We start from the raw sequence: 21,656 nt of genomic DNA on the forward strand, positions 1-21,656 counted from the left end.
GAAGATGACTGTCCATGAGCAAGCAGAGATCCGAGGTTGTCTAAGTAGCCCCGCGACAGGGTTTTGTCTTTGGAGGTGATACAATAGTCATCTAAAAAGGTAGCTAATGCAATCTGGTTAACGTCACTGTCATTCAACCTGTTCTGCAGCAAGCTCGCAAAAGATGAGCTGTTATTTTGGGATTGAGGCTGTCTGGTTCCTCGAGAAGGCGGAACAATCCTCTCTCTCTTGTGGTAGCGACGAAATATAAGGTCTGCCTCATTCTGATAGCCGGGGCAGACGAGATTCGTCTTGAGACATCTTTTACAAGACTAGCCAGAGTTAGCAAATAGTGTAATCGAACGAGTTTCACAATATATTTCGTTACTGGAGGAGAAAATTAAATGACGACAAAGGGATGATGGCGTTAGCAGACGAGGAGTATGGGCAGTTCAATGCGGCCTGTGGCCATCCTTGGTTTCAAGCTTCACGGTCTCTAGAATAGAGAGAGAATAAAATAATTGAATAACTCACCGGACGTGTCTCGTCGCACTGTTCAGCTACATATGTCAGCATTTATCCAGATTATCGATGGGCAACTCCTGATCAGATCGGCTGACTCGCCTTTTTGTGCCTTCGCTTACATGTTGCGCAAGCCCTTGAAATGCCGTAATTAACCATGTCCTAGTAGTCCATTCCGGGAAAAGCACTCCCTTCATGTTCAAGGAACAGAGCCCGGATACAAGAATCACTGACTGTGGATCTGAGTGTGGATTGGACTGAAGATTGATGAAGCCATAGCAGGGCAAAATGAGTAGTAATGTGCGGACATATGTCATAGAAGCTGTATACTTACCTCCGAGACTGGGCTGAATCGGGCTAGCTTTGAGCAATTCATTACACTACACCTATCTAGGCTAGCTTTGCGCAACATTTATCAATTACGGCTCGACTAACACCAGTGCTTGAGACATCAGATGTAAGTGCTTGTCGTCAAACCTTTTGAAAGACGCCACTTACTATTTTGCATCATGAATTATAGCATCTGTCCGCCCATAATTTGGCTTCAAGCCGAAGAAGTTCTGCTTGCTTTCCGGAGATAACTTTGTACATTCTTAATTACGCCTAAAGCACGACGTTGGTGTAACATGTTACAAAAACAAGACCTGAGTTTCTCAATATAGCATCCTCTATAAATTGGTGCAATGCCAACGGTAATATATCATTGTATTTTCGGACGCATTCACCAAAAGGAAGTCATCTAATACTATATCTCCTCTCGATATGGCGAACAAAGCTGCTTGGCTCAAGAACCCCAAAGAGAGGCCATTGCAGATTGATGATGCCCCTATGCCAACACCCGGGCCTGATGAGGTCGTCATCCGGAATCGAGCAGTTGCCATCAACCCGGTTGACTGGGCAATCCAGGCCACCGGTATGTTTCCGATCAGCTATCCATTCATTGGCGGCCATGATGCATCCGGTGATATTACGGCTGTTGGTTCTGCTGTAACGGACTTCAAAGTTGGCGACCGTGTTGTTGCCTTCCTCAATCCCACGGGGGACGGGAATCGATCAAATGGCGCGTTTCAGTTGTTCTTCAAGACAGGCGTGAATGCCATCGCCAAGTTGCCCAACAACGTTTCCTATGCTGAAGCTAGTGTTTTGCCGATGGGGCTCGGTGTGGCAGCATCTGGACTCTTCCAAGCTGATACGCTTGCTTTGCCATTTCCACAGGTCGACCCAACGCCAAATGATAAAGTGGTCCTTATCTGGGGTGGCGGCTCGAGCATGGGGGCATGTGCAATCCAGCTTGCCAAAGGCGCTGGTTTCAAGGTTGCCGCCACTGCTAACGGCCATAATCTTGAGAGTATGAAGAACCTGGGAGCCGACTACGTATTCGATTATACCAAGGATAGCGTCATCGAGGATGTGTTAGCTGCACTGCAGGGAGCGGACTTCGCTGGAGCATTCTGCGCCATCATCGAGCCCGAAGTCATCAAGCAGTGCGCGCAGATCGCAAGCAAACTTGGAGGAAACAAATTCGTCGCCAATGTTCGTGTGCCTGCAATGCCACCAGTCGAAGGCATGCCTAGCGATACCAAGACCGCTTGTTGTAAGTGAAGAAGGAAACCAACTGTCAGAGTGAAAGCACCGTCTAACATGTTTATCTACATAGCAAATGGACCGGCTTTCTTGCATAACGAGGTCGGTCCTGCAGTTTGGGGCAAGTGGATATATGGCGCCCTTGCTAACGGTTCATTGAAATGCGCGCCCCCTCCGCTTGTCATTGGGCAAGGACTTGAGGCAATTCAGAGCGCCAAGGATCGGTGGAGGCAAGGCGTTTCATTTCAAAAGGTCGTGGTTGAGATGCCTTAGATTGATCGACGTAAAGCCGGTGTCTCCGCTTAGGGGGGATCCAGGAGCAGCATTCCATAGAGTAGTAACCCTGAATTATCTTGATGTTCTAGACTCCAGATCATTGAGACCAATAAATTGAAATCAATGCCTAAGTGTAAGTCTAAAGGTTAGCTCAAGTTCAAAAAACCCGAATGTTCTTTTTGAACTATTGTCAGATTCGAGTCCAATTACAAAAGGACCACAAATCGATTTAGCTTCTGGTTAACCCAATGCCTCGATAGTAAATCGCTTGAGTAAAGATTGACTTGCATTAGCTTCTGTCACTATCTTTGTTATCAAAACCTATGAAAATGTTATCTGGCTATCTTATCGCGTTCTTTGCTTCTGATCTCCCTATCTAATCTCTATGTAGCATGTTGTAATAAGAAGACCAGAACAAAGAGAATATCAAAGTCTTTGGAATCCTTATCACGATTCAAGAGCTGCCATGGAACCACTTGGTGCTTGCTTTGGAGATAGCAACTTTCTGCTCCGGAGTAACTTCGCATCTTAGACATTGTGGAGTAGAACCGGCACGAGCGGGGAAGAGGGGTGCCGAGAGATAGAGATTAGTATATGTAGTGCCATAGAATAAAACGGAGACACAATACTAGAACTGCATTTATATCTCATATTTACAACGGCCTCCATCACATCACAAATTGTGGCTGAGTCTCTGGCGCAATGCCATATCCTTCATCAATGCTAGCAACTCTCCTACTGCTCGCAGTCTCACTTGGTGGTGTCTTTGCTGGATGCCATGTTAGTACTCCAGGAAACAATGACGAGTTGCTTTTGAAGGGAACCGTTCTAACGTCCGACGGGGCTATACATAACGGTTATGTCTACGTTCGGTCTGGAAAAATTGTGAACGTTGGTTCTCAGTGCCAACTGGCTCAATGGCAAGTTGAAAGGCACAATACAACAATTATCGAGTGCAGAGATTCTGTCATCTCGCCCGGTTTCATTAATCTACATGAGCACATTGCTTACTCCACGGTTCGTCCACTAAACTATACGGGAGAACTCTACGACCATCGTCATGACTGGAGAGTTGGTGCAAGGAACCACACCATGTTAGATGCCCCTGTGAACGGAACTGAAGCTGACGCAACTGCATGGGGTGAACTACGGCATATCTTTTCTGGGACTACGTCTATCGTGGGCGGCTACATGTCGCCGGGCTTGACTCGGAACTTGGATTTTGTCGAGGGTCTTGAGGAAGGTCTATCACCTCCGTTGGATACGTGGTCTGTGTTTCCTCTTGATGACTCGGCCGGCATTCTTCGAAACGGAGATTGCGATTACGGCCCGGAAGCCGTTGACGAGAACACTGCAGGGAAGGCGTATCGTTTCATGGGCCATGTCGCCGAAGGCGTCGATGCAGAGGCACGGAACGAGTTCAAGTGCTTGTCAAGCAAGACGTTCGATGTCACGCCCCGAGCAGATGGCAGTGGGATCAGTGTCGATATCATGGCGCCAAATGTCGTTCTTGAACATGCGGTTGGCTTAACAGAGGAGGACTTTGATCTCGTTGCGAAGCGAGGTGCAAAAGTTGTTTGGGCACCTCGGAGCAACATTTTCTTGTACGGCAAGACTCTCAATGTTACATATCTTCTTGACGCTGGCATCGAAGTGGCGTTGGGAACCGACTGGTTGCCCTCTGGCTCTGCAACTATGAGTAGAGAGGCAGCTTGTGCGTTGTATGCCACGAAAAAGAGCTATGACTTCGTTCTTGAGGCCAAAACCATCTGGGAAATGATGACAATCAATGCAGCCAAGGTAGCGGGTTTCGAGAAACAACTTGGATCCCTTGAGCCGGGCAAAGTGGCCGATATCGTTATCTTTGGCGGTGAATCCAGTGGCGATGCCTACTCTCAAGCAATATACTCTCCAGAAGAAGACATTGAACTCGTCATGCGAGGAGGTAAGATTCTATTAGCAGCAGAGTCTCTAGAGAGGTTGACAACAACCTCTTGTGAGACACTTGACTTTGGCGAAACTACGAAGATAGCTTGTGTCAAAGATGAACTCGACTCGACATTTTCAAGTTTTGAGACTGCGCTTCAAGGAGTATATCCAGCCATCTTACCAGGTATTCCGCCTGATGAGCCGATGTGTGATCCTAGTCGATGAGGCACACGCTCAACTCTTTCTTCACTTCAAACCAGCCACCTTGATAGAATATTTTCCAGGCAGAGCCAAAGCACACACGTTTATAGACTGCTTCGATCTTCTTTTGACAGACTGAAATCGATTGGAAAGAGTTTGCAAGTCAACTATCATGCATTATATAAGCGGTCGCCATGTAATGTTGCGGTGCTGGTCAAAGACCTTTGTTGCAGATCGAGGAGCCGAGAAATTGATGAATCTGGGAATATTTCAAGATCCGCTCGCGTTTGCGACTCTCGACGAAACTGTTTATCAATTACCAGTGCCTCTGTATTCTCGTAATTAGCAGAAGTAGCTAGATGAATTCAGTGAGGCATGTCGTAATAGGTAGCAGAGGCTCCGTTCGAACGAATGGGGCAATCGTGTCTATCAGCGAAAAAAAGATTCCAATTATCTGGATCTCTCAATGCTACCATTTTGACGCTACCATGCAGTACTTAGCACCTAAGAGAGAAAGAGACAGCGACAAAATGAGGTGGGCCGTCAGCACTAATTTATCAAGTCAGATCCTCTGAGACGCAATTGGTCCCAGCGACAAAACCGAGTTCAGACAGTTCCGGCGGATTGGTGCTGGCGATTGGCTTGCCCTACGGATGCATTAGGTCGAGTTGAGCCGTGGCCCTTCTTCTGCTTGTCTTGGATCGGCGGATCCCACAACAGCGGGTTGCTCGGGGTAGTCTCTCAACGGCTACTGGCTGGGTCGCTTGACGATAGCTGAGATGGCTAATATAATGAAGTGAGACCACGTCGTGTAACAGCTACGACGGTGTGTGATATGGTGTGGTAGAGTGCTGCAAGGTACTATACAGCTGTCTCAGCTTTCCGGAAACCCAGGGAACAGAGCAAGAGTCTGAATATGAAGCCACGAAGAGAAAATTGAATACGAATGCCTGTTCTGTCCTGTCCGCCATTCTATTTTCCTAGCACATGGACAGCTGTGCCTCATACAATCAGACAGTAGTCCGCAGCGGTGGGGTCCCAGCCACGCGGAAGAAGATCGCTACGAGCAGGCATTGGGGCAGTTAAGGCTGGGGGACGGGTGAACACCTTCTTCGCTGGGAGGTTTTCGAGTCTGGGATGCTTTGTACCAGTAGAGTAGCGCTTATTGGACAACTCCACCGCTTGTGAATCCTGCAAGCACTCAGCCAAGCCCGTTGCGCCACGCCAGTTTGCCCTGAGACACGGAGATGGCGCTGTAGATCCCCTGGTCTGGCAGACTGGCAGACTGGCAGACAGGCAGCCGGCCCTGGGCGAGGACAGCGGCAGTGGAGCAGCTCGCCGCAGAAAGGTGCAGTGGCTGTTCGAGGTCAGCGGCGCATGTTACAATACCCTTGCATGGAGGACCAGAGTGCTTGATTTCAAAGAAGGAGACTTCAATGAAAGAGACTGTGGCTTGAATCTTGACCTCTAGCAAGAATGGAATCTCGAGAGATAAGGCCGTTTGCCTGAAGAAAACAAGATTTGGCTGTTGAGTTGAAGCATGCAGGAAGTTGGCTGTAAGTGACGTCGCTGGCGAGAAGTGTCCCACGGCGCATCAAGGATCCGCATACGTAACCTTCTGCACAACGCCTGCCTTTCTCGCCGAACGACCTCCAGCCAGTTGAAGGAAACGTTAGCAGTCACGCTCGATACGCAGTGGGCTAAATGCTCCAAAGCGAAGATCGTGGCCAATTCTGGGGGGGAGGGAGGAGGATGTGTGTGTGCGTGTGGCATGTGTGCGAGTGAAGAGTGTGTGGCCTTGCTGGGAATTGAATTTACTTCGCCGTACGTAGCTTACTTACTAGAGACTGCAATAGTCTGTTTAGGTGCGGTATGTACAGTATTGTAGTAGTAATAATAATAGATAATAATAAGCTGAGTCCGGCGACGATTTTCTGACCATCCATTTGCATCCATGCGCGCGTGTTGCTGGCCTGGAGCCTGACCACTCGCTCGTCTCTTCACTGCCGCTGCAGGTCATTCCTCCACTACACTACACTACCTACACTACATCCACCACAGCTTATCGCTTCCTTCTCTTCCTCGCCTTCTCTCTTCACATTGCGAATCGACTCGACTCGACTCGACTCGACTCGACTCTAATACTCGACCCCCCAATCCCCCAATCTCACACTTCCGAGACACTCTATTGTCTCCTCAACCATATAATTACGCCATTTGCGCTGTCAGACTGGCTGCAACCCGCGGATCCTCTCCCCTCTAGAAGCGATTGCCGCCTAAACGCCAACCACGTACCATCCGCACGTCTGCTGAGCTGACGACATACCGCCGGCCGCCCAGCCTGTGAGAAGGCTCCGGGCCCAGACTCTGGCCGCCCTGCAGCCAATCTCCAGCAGCTTATGATGCACATAATCCTTCCTGCTCGACGATAACCACGACCATTGTAACCCAACGAAAGTCGAGACACGGACAGAGAAGGAGAGCGCCTTTAATATATCCATTCTGGCATCATATGTAGCCTACCCGTCCCTCCTGACATCTGACAAGATGCATCTTCCGTTCCGGATTGGCATACCGGCCCAGCCGCCGACTGGTGCTTCTTTGCTCAACGCAGCGTCGACTCTTCAGAAGAGAGAAGACGACAAGAGGAAGAACAATTCCACAACCATAGTAAGTGCCCTCGAACTTCCTCCGTCGTCAGTCGGGTGAAGTGTCGCTCACGCCTCTCAGGCCATTGCCGGCGCAGTAATTGGAGTCGTCCTCCTCATTGCCGTCATGATCCTAGTACGCACCCTCCGCGGCCGTCATCCGAACCCCAAGTACATCCCGACACCCTTTCTCAAGAAGCTATGGAGGAGTTGGAAGGTGCCAACGTACCGCACGCAGTACCAAGCTGCAGGGAGCACCGACGACAACGACGGCGCCTCGTCAACCACGAGGAGGGCCTCGTCCCAAAACACCAGCGGCAACAACATGGAGGACACATCGACCTCGAACACCAACCGCAACAGCGCAGTGTCTGGCGTGGACAGAAACACGAGCGTCAGGAGCGTCATGACCCTCCCGGCGTACCGACAGAAGCCCATTGACTCGGAGCAGGTCCTGGGACGCGAGGGCGAGCGGGACGGCATTGACGTCGTGGTTGAGTTGCCGACGCAGGAGGCTGACGAGGAGCTGCGAGAAGAGGAGATGGAGGCGCTGTACCAGATCCGCCTGGCCCGGAGGCGGCAGATCGCCGAGCGGGAGGAGCGGAGACGACAGCGACGAGAGGCGCGAGACCGTAACGACATCGTAGCGCTGCAGGACATCAGGGAGAGGACTCGAGCTGCGAGCACGAGCGGCCAGGAGGAGGTCGATGAGCTGCGCGCGAACCACGAGCAGATCAAACAGACCCGACAGCGGGCCGTGAGCAGCGTTAGCTACGCGGACCTCGGCATCGCGAGGCATGACGGCACGCGCATCAGGGCTAATAGCACAGAGAGCGAGCGGGTTGGACTGCTGAGCGACGCAGCCAGCATAGCGCTCAGTACGCAGGACACTCTGCAGCACCGTAGGGCTCCCAGCGCGAGCTCTGTCCTGAGCATCGACACGTTCAGGAGTAATGAGCCTGGGTCGCCAGCGCTTGGGACTACACGGTCACGAGCGAGCTCGACAGGAGCGGAAGCTCGACGCGGCTCCATGCAAGCCGGGTCGAGTCCGGAACTGATCGATGCGGCGGAGGCCGACCTGGGCGATGTAGATATGCCGCCGCATTCTCCACCGGGATACGACGATGTTTCACTCGACGGTATCACGCCAGTGCACTCACGATCGGGGGCCAACACCCCCTATAACGAACCGCCTCCGGACTATCCCGGACCTACAGAGGCGAGAAACAACAGGCTTTCTGCACACATGGCGGACCTAGCCGCCGAGACTGCCACTGAGGATGACCGGACCACGCAGCGGTCATCGAGAGGCGTTGGGGGCACTCCCCAGCTACCGAGCCTGCGCTTAAGCAGACTCCCACAGATTGTTATCGAGCCGTCGAGCGCGGTGCCCAGAGAAGACGAGAGGTGATGCCAGTAGGGCAGGCACCGAACTCTTGCCCATCGGGCGATATTACGTACAATAAGGAGCGATATATGTATCAAAGAAGCATAGCAGGGCGTTGTGTCACCGTCTTTGCTTACCGTCTTCTCCACTGGAACGAGATAATGATGGACAAACGAACGAACGAATGGAGGGGCGGTAAGTTTGGCTTAGTATCTGCCGACATTCATTGCATTTTATTCACACCCTAGATACCTCAGCGGCTCTTTCTGCATTGGTTGCAAGCAAGCAAGCGTTATTTTGGTGTATATATATAAGAGCAGAATCTGTCTCAAGTCCGAGATGGTAATATGCTACAACAAAGGGAGCCTCTAAACTCCGGGGAATCTAAGGCGAAAGGAGTAAACAAGATATATCACTTGATATCTATACAAAATTCACAATGATTTCTCTAGAACTATCTCCGTATATGATCAGACTAGTTTTGTATCTGTCTATCCATCCCATCCACGAATGAGCTGCGTGGTCCATGGCGAAGCCATAGACCCGCTTCGGACACCGAGGAGTCACCGCCTCGGAATCACTAGCAACCCTCGCTCCCTTCAAAGCTCTATCTGTTTATGAAGTGTTCGCATGTGCTAGGCTTGTCGGATCTCGTTCTAGGATCTTAGAGGAGGCCTATCGGCTACGCTATTGAGCACCAACCCGCATAAGTACCGCTCACCTACCTATAATATCATAAGGCAGACTTGGCCCCCAGCTTTTGAGGCTGAATGTCAGCTGTGCTAATGTGAACGTCACAAGGCCGCCGGGTTGATATCCAAGACCATATTGGTAGCCGACTCCTCTTTCTTCGCTCCTATTTGCAGTACTTGGCAAATACTATACGCCCAAGAAATCCAATCGGGGCTGCAATGATTATGTTCACACACGTATAGGCTCCTGAGCCCTAACACATCATGGAAATAGCTCTTTTTCTTAAGATGCTCATAAATTCGTGGTTCTATGTTTTATGCTGACTTTCTTTAAAGAATAGTACATTTGCTCGGTAGACCACATGGGCCTTCCTTGTCTTCCTTCGCCTTGCCGTTCTCCTGAGCGACCGGCGTCGCAGACTTCTTTGCTGTTGCAGGCTCAGCACTCTTTGGTGCCGGCTTCACCTCCTCCGTCTCCTTCTTGCCCCCGCTGCCATGGAGTCATGCGCCGGTGGCCTTGGCAACAGTGTTGTAGAAGTTCTCGCCCTGGATGGTGGCAATCTCCAGCTCCTTGGCGGTGGGCTGGCGGCTACCGTCAGTGCCGGCGAAGGTGCCGGCGCCCCAGGGGCTGCCACCGTGGACCTCGCTGAGGTCAGTCAGCTGGGCGAAGGTCTTTGCGTAGCCGAGAGGCACGTAGATGAGACCGTGGTGGGCGAATGTGGAGATGGAAGCCAGAGCAGTCGACTCCTGGCCACCACCCAGACCGGCAGTGGAGATGAAGACGCCGACGTACTTGCCCCAGAAGCCACCAGTGGACCACTGCTTGCCAGAGCGGTCCCAGAAAGCCTTGTTGAAGCAACAATGTTAGCTATATTTCAGGTGTGACGAAAGGGGCGGGTTTCTCACCTTCCACTGGCCGGGGAAGTTGCCGTACCTGGTCGGAATGCCGATCAGGAAGCCATCATAACCCTCGAGGTCGGTCGGGTCGCTGATGGTAGGGACGTCGGTGGGCTTGGGTGGCGCGTACATCTTGTCGAGGACCTCCTGGGGGAGAGTCTCGGCGACCTGGAAGAGGTCGGCAGTACCACCAGCCTTCTCAATGCCCTTCTTCTCAGCCTCGGCCAATGTGCGGACATGGCCGTACATGGAGTACTATTGAACAGAGGTTAGTGTCTCATATCTCCTATAAGTTTGATGTATCTCAGGTGTCGGGTGAAAGTTGGACCATTCAATACTGTATACCCCGAGCTGCTTGTTGTACGGCAGGCAAGCCACAATACCAAATTGGTAGCTCGGAGCGGACGCTTGCATCGAGGGAATTGGCTCAAGGAGTACTTACGTAGACGATGGCGATCTTGGGAGCCATGGTGAGACGGTTGAATAAGGTTGTTATCGAAGAGTCGAATCGAGAGTGGAGTGAGAATGGGGGCACGGCAGGAACTAGGGAGCTACTGCTAACAGGCTTCTGTAGCTTCTTGAAGATGGAGTGAAGTGGGAGAAGGTACGATCGAGGGGAGAGGAGATGCCGGGGCTGTTATATAAACCGGAGCTCTTGACGCAATATCCTACCTGGTACCCTACCCTACCTTAGCTTCTTGGGGCGGGCGGGACGAAACGGCAGGTAGGAGGTGGGTTGCAGTTGCTGTTGCTCGCAGTGTTGGTGCTCAACCGGGAAAGAGCAGCATACATCAAGGTGGGCTGGAGCTACGAGAATACTTGCCTTCCTGCCGGCAGGAAGGGCAGGAAGGAGAGACACAAAGGTACAGTACATGCCGCCGAAGTGGGTATTCTATCAGCATGCTAGTGCCGGGGCTCGATTGTCTCATGCAGATGGAGGTCTCCATGGGCAGATGTCTCAGCAGCTCTGCCTGTGTCATGATCTAATAATCAATCGTTAATCAAAGACGATGCTCCTACAGGTGAGTGCAAGTACTCCTGTACCCCCGTACTGTACAAGGCGTGCCTGCCCCGCGGTCAACGGACAGGGACTCATCAATTAAGTTCGACTCCACTTGCACCTTCCTCCGAGCCTTCCTTCCTCACCCACTCACTAGCTTGAGCATAGAGATTTGTAACTACGACTTGCGGTACAGTAACTCGAGTAAGTACCTACCTGACATCAGCCATAAGCCCTCGATCATCAAACGCAGCGTGGAGCTCCGCTTCTTTCAAAGCGAAAAGTCAAATAGTGATACTGGCTGACCCTATCCACTTAGAGATACCTGCAAGTACCTGACTACCTATAGGTACCCCTGATCCTAGGTATGGATAATGTCGACCGTTTTGGTTACATATCTGCATACCTAGGTAGCATAGCCAAACCCCTCTCTTCCTCACGATGAAATACAATATCACACAATGAAGAAGCTCCTGTAATGCTGATTGTTCGCCGGGACGACGCCCAGTCAGCTTCGGTGATATGAAGAGGCGCCCTGCCTGGCATGACAGCTCCATACCTTACATCGGCGATACCTACCTAGGTAGGTACTTCCAAGTCCATACCCTCTCCAATGACAACCTTAGCCTCGTGCCGTACTGGGCACGACTTCCAATTTCATCAACGTTAAACTTGGAGGCTACTGTGGTACCTCTCCAATGCTGCTTTCTAATCGATCATCTAGGGAACCCTCTCAATTGGAAAGAACCCCACTTGCCTTACTTAGGGACCATCTGCCCCTCCGCCCAACAGCATTGCGCTAAGCTCACCGTGGCAGGGGATAGCTGCTCTCTCTAGCCTGCAAACCCCACTACGCCTACCTTAAAAAGATGGCGTATCGAGTGGCCTGGGCGCATGTCGATTGCTGAATAAGGCTCTGGTAATGATTATGCGAGTGCGATTTTGCCCACCGCTACGCCGCTCTATTAGTCGTCTATGACAAAGACAGGCCCATAACCAGTCTACACACAACATGCCTAGGTAATACGCTTGTAACATACACAACCTTCCCGTGTGTCTGTCAATTGCCGGCTGCCGTAAATTGTAATAGCAGCAGAAGACGAAACAACCATTTCAAAACGAAACACTTGCGGAGAATTAGGGCAACGTCTGTGCTCCTCCAGAAAACACGACTGGCGCAAATCTGAGGTTCTTGGGGATGTATCATCTCACATTTAGCTCTTTGGAATCTTCGCCTGCACCTAAACGCCATCCCTCTTCACGAACATCTCTAGCGCCGCACGGCACTGAGTCAGCAATGTCGTGATCGCAATGCGCCCAGATCGCTCGTCGTCGAAAAATCCGTGGCATCTCCATCTACCTTACGTTTGCTGATACGAGGACTCGTGTGAAGCTCGACCTTTGAACCCTTAAGAGTGTTGAACTCCCCTCGGCTCGCTTCGATGCTGCACATGTACATATCCGTCGCTCCTGCAGTCGCGCGAGCGGCTCAACATGAAATGTGGTAGGAGGTCCGATTAGTGATGCAGGTTCATCATTGAACCGACATGTGTCAGCGTCCCAACGACACACATATGACCCTTAGTGAAGCAAGACGCAAATGCATACTTTTGTAGGACTATTGCGAAGATAAGTCAAGAAGTGAAGGGCTTTAAGCCTCTGTCACATACTTCTAGTGGTCTTCCAAGATTGTGTTCTATCATAAAAGCTTGGCTCTATGACATGCAGCAGCTTTGTTTACACGTTCATAGCATTCTCACCGTCGGAAAGTGCACCACTATGGCTCATACCTCTGATCACAACCCGGCTTTCGTTTTGAGCTGGAGTTCCAAGACGGTGGGTCCAAAATTGGATCTATAAGGATTAGCCCACCGTCTTTGGATCGCCTATGCCTTGGTTTGGCATATGGTCAAGTGACGAGATCCGGTGGCTTGTCCAATTGACGGGCAACAACTCTGCCAGAACAGGACTGTCCAGTGGCACCAGCACCAAAATGTGGTGGACGCAAAGTTACTTATGCTCAAAACGGAGTTTGTTGAGCTGGGAACCTCAGTCTGCATCTCCTGCCCGGTGATTTAATTTATGCCAATGCGGCTGTGCCGCCGCTAAATGTCGTATTTCAGTTAGAATCCTCATTTTCTATGAACAGCGTAGTCAGGCCAGATTGTTAGATGTCTGACGAGAAGAAAGTCTCAACCTCTATTTCATTGCAGCTCAATTCGATTTCCCCAGAAAACGTCTCCCCTCGCATCAATGGGTCAGCAGGCATCGGCACCAAAACCTGGTGCCAAATTGCGGGTTATCGGAGCAGGCCTTCCTCGAACGGGCACGGCATCATTCAGCGCTGCCCTGGAGATTCTCCTCGACGGCCCGGTCTACCACGGCGGGACGCAGGTCTGCCTCGGGCCCGAGGCGGAGGCAAAGGGCTGGATCGCCGCGTGGCAGCGCTACTCCCAGCCTGATCCCATTCCCATCTCCGAAGACGATATCCGCCCAGCATGGCCAAAGCGTACACCCGAGGACGAGGCATTCATCAAGGACACTCTCAGGAAGAGATTCGACGGATATATGGCAACCACGGATTTCCCAGCGCCAACATTCGTCAAGGAACTGGTCGAGCTGTATCCGGATGCGAAGGTCATCGTGACCCTGCGCGACCCAGAGGCTTGGGGCAAGAGTCTCCAGGCGGTCGGGAACACGTCACTGCAGTGGATAGTGCCTTTTGCTCTTTACCTACTTCCATCTTTACGGTGGTACCCTAAGTATATCTCGGGCATCATTAACGCCTGGCGAGTGCTGTATCAGGCGCCTGGCGAGGAACGGGAGTTCACCCGCAAAGTGTGGGATAGGCATATCGCATATCTCAAAGCAGCGGTTCCTCCTGACCGTCTCGTGTTCTACGATGTTCGAGACGGATGGGAACCCCTTTGCGAGGCGCTTGGTGTTGAAGTTCCGAAGGGCGTCGAATTCCCGAAGGTGAACGAGGGCGCTCAGGTTGATGAATTTGCCAAGAAGCATATCCAGCGCGGACTGTTGCGTTGGGCCGAGCTGCTCGGTGCTATTGTAGTAGGGGGTGTAGCTGTTTGGTATGCATCTAGGAGGTGATCTGATATTATTCACCGTGTCATGAGAGGCGGAATGATTCACGGTTGGAAAATCAGTAAGATGTTATCATTTGATATCTGGGCCATATTTGTACGCTTATACTCAATGTTTTACACAATCTCTTGCCGTTTTCAGAAAACCTCCAGCTGATCCCGTTCTATATGCTTATGCGCCGATACAATGCTATTTTCCTGTTCATGCGAGTGCCATCGAACTCATCCTTCGAGTATGAACCCGTTTCTCTTTATGCTCGCCAGCCTCCCTTTTTCTTGTACAGCAAAATTCGCGCGGCTACGTAAAAGCTTGCCCCAAGAATAAGACCAGCAGCAGCGTAACCCATAACCCCCAGCCATCTCTCCCGACTGAAATCGCCGACAATCGCGCCAGCGATCGGCGTCCCAACCAGGATCGAGATGCCGGATGCTAGGAAAGTGACACCCATCCGTGCGCCCATCTTGCTCAGATCCGGCGTCAGGCCCATGACCACCGACGGGGTGACGCTGACCAGACCGCCGGAGAAGAGGCCGTACAACAGCGCGAAGACTATCAAGCCGCCGAGGTTGTGGATGCCCATCCAGCCGAACAGCAGCACGGCGCTGGTGGACGCGCACACGATCAGCACGTTGAGGCTGCCGACCTTGTCGGCGAAGTAGTTGGGCAGGACGCGCCCGAAGACGCTGCCCACGTTGAGCATCGTGACCGTGTAAGGCGCGAAGTCGAGGCTGCTGAGGTGATGCGTGACGTCGAATAGCTGCGTGTAGAAGAAGGCCACATACAGCACCAGGAAGCCAAAGAAGCAGCCCACGACGAAGAGCATGTAGGGGACGTCGCGCAGGGCGCTGGTGTCGATGAAGGAGCGCTTTTTGCCCTTGTTTGCTGGTATCCGTGTCTTCATGAACACGACGGGTATGACGGAGATGCCGAGCAGGATGAAGGCAATCACGCGAGTGGCCCAGCCAAAGCCGATGCGTGGCTGCAGGCGCGAGAAGATGATAGGAAAGACAATACCGGCCAGAGGCGAGCCGGACGAGGAGAGGCCAAGGACGAGCGCCCGACGCTTATGGAAGTATTGCGCGAGAATGGCTGCCGAAGGCAGGAAGCTAAGTCCCATTCCCACACCGATGCAGATGCCTTGGGCCAAGAGGAGCTGCCAGTACGTCTTGCATAGTGAAGTCATGAACTGCCCTAAGACAATGAGAAAGAGTCCACCAGCCACTAGGTGCCGGAAGTAGCCTGCATCATATAGTGGGCCTGAAATGACGCCGACGAGCATCAGAAGCGAGCCCTGCAACGATCCAATCCAGGAGATGCTGGACGAGGGCGTGTCCGGGAGCAGCTCGGTCTCATAATATGTCTGGAAGACGCCGAAAGTATTTATCAAACCCCACGTATCCACGAGAATGACCCACGATCCGATCACTTGCAGCCACGCATCCCACCCGCCGTCCGGAATGCCGCTGCCCGGAGCCTTGGCAGGGGCGGTGGCGTCGGTCGTGGCTGGCTCCGGCGTGGCATCTGCTGTCTCGGACGCCGCCCGGGAGCTCGCCGGGGAGCGCGGGGCTGGTCCGCGCTCAATGTCCTTCTCCGTGTCCGGATCTTGGCCAAACTCCCGATCGGAGTAGTCTGGCTTCTCTGAGTCGGAGAAGAAAGAGTTCTGAGTAGCTCGTTCCATATTGAAAGGCTTCACTTTTGCCGCGCCAAGTCTGTAGAAAATGTGACGACCAGATAACTCAAAGATCAAGACGTCATGTCCTCAGGCAGCCCTGGATCATTTATACAGAATCATTGCCCCATCGGCGATAACGTCATTGAAGCAAAAGTGGTTGAAGATGCAATGAGCGGGCTACTGAGATTATAAAGCATGAAGCCGAAAGGCGCGAGAGCTCAAGTCAATCTGGCAGAGTAGCTAAGCAGCGACCTACCTGGAAGCGGTTAGGTGGTGGTGTGGGCGCCGTTGGGTCGCATGGCAAGGAAGCCCAAAAGCAAACCCCGTGAAGGTTGCACTGGGCGCCGAAAGAGATGCCGTGCGGCATACCGCTTCGGCAATAACAAGGGGTTGGAGGTAACCTAGAGTGCACTCTTGGTTACCTATCAAATTGCGCATCAACCGCGGCAGGGGATTAATAAACTCCCACGCACTCTTCAAAACTCAATCTCTAGTGCTGATGCGAGGTTGCACAATTCGAAGAACATTGCTGCATTAGGTCATAATACTCAATTGACGTTGCCTTGCTGCGTATCATCTCTCAAGCGGCTCTTCACACACACCCATACGCATTGTCGGCGTTAAGAGTCCGCGCCTTTCCACAGTTACTATTGCATGAGCTTGCGCATCTTGGGTCTTTCTACTGGAGAATCTCGCCCATCGCCTGGATCTCTTAAGTCAGCTATACAATATTCCATGGCCCTCGGGAATTAATTTGTCATATCATTCATGGATTTCGGGCCTGCTCCCTTTCTTGCTTATGAAGGACTTCTCGGGCCCGGGTGATCTCTGTCGATCACATAAGCTGGTAAGCATGATAGCTATGACTTTTGGCAGGTTTCTGACATTTGAGACCTCGAATGAAGGTTGCTAGATGATGCAACTTTTTGCTGCGCTGTCGACATTAAGCCCTGTAACTCGTTCCAGCTTCAAGGTGAGAATGACTAGCTGTTAGTCCGTCGAATAAGTGATTCTTCCAAGCGAGAACCTGCAGCATCAATAATCGCTAGAAAAAGGTTTACTAGACATCAGACGTTCGGTCAAGTAATATCATATGTGGCAACACGGCAGGCGCTCCAGATTCTCAGACTTTGACAGGACATACTTGTTGAATGGGCCTTATCGACCTCCCCAATTACTTATAACCCCTTTCCGAACGCCTCAGCTGGTAGCCACCCTCTCATACGCCTGATCCGTGCTGTTACAGTGATGCGCCAAATCTTTGGCATTCCCTTCCATGTAGACTATCATCCCCTTTGTTGCTGGCCACCGACAGCGCTCAAGGGCCGATATAAAGGACATTTCGCTTGTCCTTTACATTAATAAGCGTATATTCAGCGAGCAGAGGTGCTTTGTCTCCAGCTAGATTCATTGTTACGGCGAGTAAGTTGGGCTCTGTCCAGGTCGGTCGCAAACCTCGTGCCTCGAGCTTCTCCCACCTAGATGATTAGAGTCAGGTTAGTAAATGCCAGAGGTAGCTGAAAATTGGATCGTACCAAGCCAGGTAGCCTTCCGCGGTCATGCCATTGAAGAAGTGGATTTCAATCATGAGCTGCCCAATTGGGAGCTCATATCCTTCAGCTGCTGGGAACGCTTCATCAAGACCTTCCATGGACTCGAACTCGGCGAACTCAATATCCATCTTCAAGATGTCGCTGTGCAAGCTTGTCAGCTCCGGTGAGTTGCCATATGAATGCCAAAGCAGCACTCACATGTACTGATGTCCGTTCATCTTCATAAGATCAACAATGCTGTAGAAGGGCGGATCTGCCGCGGTGTCCGTTTTACCAATCCCAGCTTGCATGAAGTGTGCCCGGTGCCTGTTCTCGGGCTCTAGCTGTTCGCCAAAGTCGACCACCGAGAAATCGTACGCAAAGACATCGCACTGTGTTCTTGAGAGCATCTCATTTTCGAACGACGACTCGTCTCGCACGCCAAACGAGTATATCACGCACGGCTGCTTGCGCGCCACCTCCTCGTACCGACTCATGCCGCACACCCACTTGCCACCATCGCCCATGCGGCCGACGCGCTCCATCTCATGCGGACAGCCGTATGATGCCGGCGTGAAGTCCCAAATTGTGTACGGGTGCTTGTGGTATTCACCTCCGTCGACGGCAGGGAATCTAAAATAATGTAAGAATGAAAGCCTCGGCAGCGTTCAGGGATTAGGAGGTCTCTCCTTACAGTGGCATCTCCTTGATATCGCCATAGTCGGCCTTGATCATCTCATGGCGCTGCTTCACTGTCTTCGCCCAGCTGGCTTCTGCGAGGCGCATGTGTCTCTCCATTGACAACCGCAAATCGCTCGTATCGGAAGCAGTAGTACTGCCAATCCGGACGGGGCTGGCTTCCACTTTATTAACAGGAGGACTCTGCTCGCTACCTGGCCTTCCGCCCAATGCTGGGAGCTTGTTGAAGACCCATTCATTGGGCTGGCCATCGCTTAACGAATGGATAACTGCCGCGGTGAGCATGAGAGCTGCTGCTGCCCATAGCATCTGCATCACCCGCTTGGGGTTGCTGAAGAGTGAAGCTGTCATGGCTCCTGATTGCCCAGTGTTGAAACAGGATGGGAACTAAAAAGCAGGTGGAGATAAAGAATTATAAATACCATGAAGGGATCCATGGCAGCCCGGTAGAAGAAAGAGTAAGGGGACAGATTCAGGTCAGGGTAGCCGTGCTTAACTTTCAGAGTTTAAGCCAACCCACTCCATATCCATGATTGGGAAGATCTGCCACTTGGTTGCTACACGTGCAATTAGACATACTAGATAGATACAAATTGCTGGTGATTTGCCATGATAGACATGCCCGCCTAGGTTTGACATGGTATGACTTCTATTTAAAAAGGGGTTGAGACAGGTCATCCCACGTGAGATCCTAACTGAACAAGTCTCAGCACATAAGCCCAAAGCTTCATTGGCGAGGTTATACTGAAGAGCCCTGACTTGTCAGTTGAGAATGACCCCCAGGTGCATTTCATCTGCAGGTGAACGTGGTCCACATTTCGAAGACATTCGCGTTCAGTGATGCACAGAGGACGCGCCACCTCCCCACATCTCCCCGAGTGATAGCATCGCTAGTGAAGTTGCTATGAAAGACATCCGAGAGACTTCGCTGGCGACAAGATGCAGAATTGACTTTGATCTCAGCTGAGCTGGGCCTCTTGCGAGATTCCAGGGACGATTACAATTGCCAACAAAGGCTGAGATGTCCTTGGCAGTGAAGGGAATGTGTGTCTCGTATAAGCCGGCAAAGTCAAATTGCTTGCCTCCCACCGGAACCCCACTAATCCGCAGCCACTGTGCCCACTGAACTCATCCCAAGTTCCTGGTAGTGCAAACGCATATGATGATTTAGACTTCGCCGGTTGCATGTAACGGCTTTAGTCTAACCACCGGACACTGGCAAGACGCCCAAAGACTTTCATTTACTGACGGGGAGACATCAGGAACTTATTCATTCCATTCAAGGAAAGTGAACGGGATCAACCATCTGCAAGGGCTAACATCTGACACTCGAGCTCCATACAAGAGCTCACTCTACTCCACAAATCCATAACCCCTGGCTCGGAATGCCGTCTGCGTCAGCGCCGGATCCATAAGCGTCCTCGCACTCTTCAGTATTCTCTCAAGCTTATCTCTCGGGTCTCAATCTATCCCTATTCGCCCTTAGAGCTTGTTGGTATGTGACGTCCTGAGTGCATGCGCGTCCTCCTAGTCATACCATTGGCCAAAGAAGTTCTCGATGAATGACAGGCGACAGCATTCATTCATCAGCACAGATGGAATCTCGACGTCCATGGAAGGAGACTGATTCAGGAGATGTGGCTGTCGCAATTGACGAGAAAATGAATCTTATTGTACTACTACAGCTCGTAACAGAATCATTCTGATGGTTTGATGGGCTTCTCCTGCCCATCGACCTCACCATCGACATAGGGAGCATCCTCTTGGTATACGGCGTATTTGTACTTGCTGCCCGTATGGTCATCTCGAAGGCCTCTTTGCCCCTTTCCGTAGACTTTCTCCCGGGCAGTGAGGGGCTCCTCTGATAGCTCAGGGCACAGACCGCGCTTCCGTAATTCAGGAATCAGGAGGTCCACGACTTCCTCAAAGGTGCCCGGGGTTGTCACGTATCCAAGGTTGAACCCATCAATGTCTGCCTCGCGGATCCATTCCTCCATCTCGTCTGCTACGGTCTGTGGACTCCCGACAGAGACTGGTCCCAGACCTCCAATGGATGCCCGCTCCGCAATTACACGTGGTGTCCACTTGGGAATCTCCTTGCTAGTGGTCGTGAATGCGTCAAGGATGCTCCTCACCTTATTTGCTTCCAGTGAGTCCGCTGCAGTGATTTCTTGGTCGATCGGGATCTTTGAGATATCAATACCCGTCCAGCCGCTGAACAATACCAATCCGCCAACTGTTGAGGCGTACTTCTTCAGCTCCTCGTGCTTCTGACGAGCCTCCTCGTCGGTCTTGCCGATGATGGGCGTGAAGGTCGCGAAGAACTTGATTGATCGAGGATCACGACCTTGCTTGGCTGCCAGAGCCCTGATATTATCAACTTTGGGCCTCAACACTGTTGGGGAATGCCCCGAAACAAAAATGGCTTCCGCATGTGTCGCCGCAAAGGTTGATCCAGCAGGGGAAGTCCCGGCCTGAAATAGAAACGGCGTTCTCTGAGGAGAAGGATCTACAATATGGCGGCTGCTCAGGTTGAAATATTTGCCTTTGTGATCAATGGTACGGATTTTGTCCGGGTCTGCATAACTGTCATTCTCGGGATCAGGTGAAATAGCGTCATCAGCCCATGAGCCCTCCCACAGTCTATGAATTACATTAGCAATATGACCATCTCCTGGCTCCTATGATCTCAAGCTTACTTATACAGGACTCGAAGATACTCATCGGCCTGTAGATATCGTTCGTCATGGTCGATAGGGTTGTCCAAGCCTATAGCTTTGAAAGCCGCTTTCTTCCATGAAGTGACGATGTTCCAACCAATGCGGCCTCGAGTGAAGTGATCCAGAGTTGAAAACCGTTTGGCAAGCAGGAACGGTGGCTCAAACGAGGTGGATGCTGTTATGCCAAAGGCGAGGTTCTTCGTAACCGCAGCCATTGCACTGATCGGCTAGAGAATGGTCAGAACAAGACGAGTATGACAATGGCAAGTTATCATAGGGAGTTTACAATGGTCGGGTCAGTCATCGGCCATTGAGCGGCTCTCCGAATGCAGTTATCTAAGCTCCCCTCATACGTATCATAGCCGCCATACGTGTCAGCGAGAAACAAGGCGTTGATGCCTCCCCTCTCCAGAAGCTTGGCTAGTTCAATCCAGTATTCAAGGTTTCTTTTCGTAGCAGATTTATCAACGGGGTTCTGATGCTTTGTCAGTTGATATACAAAGAGCTAGACCTCATCTCGACCTACCTTCCATTGGCCAGGTGACAAGTGTCCGACGGTCGACATGTCAAAGGCATTGAGAAGTATATGCTTCTTTCCATTGCCGAGATCGTGACCCGGGCGGACCGTCACTGTAGCGTCGAAATTATCCGTCATGATTTTTATTGTTTGAGATAAATGCGTATATCCAAAGCCAAGTAGACCTCTTTTAAGCCCAGCTGAAGGCTTTAGAGTTTTGATTGATTAAGTGATTGGAGACGAAGCAATATCTACTAAGGAGTATTACCCCGAAAATTATGCTGCCTTTCAATTGCTATTCA

At 51.5% G+C, this 21,656-nt stretch overlaps 7 protein-coding genes across 7 annotated transcripts; 3 read left to right on the forward strand and 4 right to left on the reverse strand.

Annotated features, from left to right (window-relative positions):
* Positions 1–1,263: 1,263 nt before the first annotated feature.
* On the forward strand, positions 1,264–2,103 carry UCRPA7_5678 (putative zinc-binding oxidoreductase protein; the record flags this gene model as incomplete). Its single annotated transcript, XM_007918222.1, has 1 exon — positions 1,264–2,103. One exon carries the CDS (start codon positions 1,264–1,266, stop codon positions 2,101–2,103), a length of 840 nt encoding a protein of 279 aa, XP_007916413.1.
* A 4,935-nt stretch (positions 2,104–7,038) lies between these two features.
* On the forward strand, positions 7,039–8,550 carry UCRPA7_5679 (hypothetical protein; the record flags this gene model as incomplete). Its single annotated transcript, XM_007918223.1, has 3 exons — positions 7,039–7,161; positions 7,222–8,041; positions 8,357–8,550. 3 exons carry the CDS (start codon positions 7,039–7,041, stop codon positions 8,548–8,550), a joined length of 1,137 nt encoding a protein of 378 aa, XP_007916414.1.
* Positions 8,551–9,719: 1,169 nt separating this feature from the next.
* UCRPA7_5680 (putative minor allergen alt a 7 protein) lies at positions 9,720–10,584 on the reverse strand (the record flags this gene model as incomplete). The annotated part of the gene is made up of 3 exons (XM_007918224.1): positions 9,720–10,064; positions 10,125–10,370; positions 10,558–10,584. The coding sequence occupies 3 exons, from the start codon at positions 10,582–10,584 to the stop codon at positions 9,720–9,722; spliced, it is 618 nt and encodes a 205-aa protein (XP_007916415.1).
* A 2,784-nt stretch (positions 10,585–13,368) lies between these two features.
* On the forward strand, positions 13,369–14,220 carry UCRPA7_5681 (putative nad dependent epimerase dehydratase protein; the record flags this gene model as incomplete). Its single annotated transcript, XM_007918225.1, has 1 exon — positions 13,369–14,220. The coding sequence occupies one exon, from the start codon at positions 13,369–13,371 to the stop codon at positions 14,218–14,220; it is 852 nt and encodes a 283-aa protein (XP_007916416.1).
* Positions 14,221–14,464: 244 nt separating this feature from the next.
* Positions 14,465–15,892, reverse strand: UCRPA7_5682 (putative major facilitator superfamily transporter protein; the record flags this gene model as incomplete). The annotated part of the gene is made up of 1 exon (XM_007918226.1): positions 14,465–15,892. The coding sequence occupies one exon, from the start codon at positions 15,890–15,892 to the stop codon at positions 14,465–14,467; it is 1,428 nt and encodes a 475-aa protein (XP_007916417.1).
* Positions 15,893–17,204: 1,312 nt separating this feature from the next.
* Positions 17,205–18,216, reverse strand: UCRPA7_5683 (hypothetical protein; the record flags this gene model as incomplete). The annotated part of the gene is made up of 4 exons (XM_007918227.1): positions 17,205–17,364; positions 17,422–17,580; positions 17,638–18,051; positions 18,113–18,216. The coding sequence occupies 4 exons, from the start codon at positions 18,214–18,216 to the stop codon at positions 17,205–17,207; spliced, it is 837 nt and encodes a 278-aa protein (XP_007916418.1).
* Positions 18,217–19,814: 1,598 nt separating this feature from the next.
* On the reverse strand, positions 19,815–21,052 carry UCRPA7_5684 (putative xenobiotic compound family protein; the record flags this gene model as incomplete). Its single annotated transcript, XM_007918228.1, has 2 exons — positions 19,815–20,760; positions 20,817–21,052. The coding sequence occupies 2 exons, from the start codon at positions 21,050–21,052 to the stop codon at positions 19,815–19,817; spliced, it is 1,182 nt and encodes a 393-aa protein (XP_007916419.1).
* Positions 21,053–21,656: the final 604 nt, after the last annotated feature.

The sequence above is a fragment of the Phaeoacremonium minimum genome (assembly GCF_000392275.1).
Source record: "Phaeoacremonium minimum UCRPA7 unplaced genomic scaffold PA7_03_scaffold_424, whole genome shotgun sequence".
NCBI lineage: Eukaryota > Fungi > Ascomycota > Sordariomycetes > Togniniales > Togniniaceae > Phaeoacremonium > Phaeoacremonium minimum.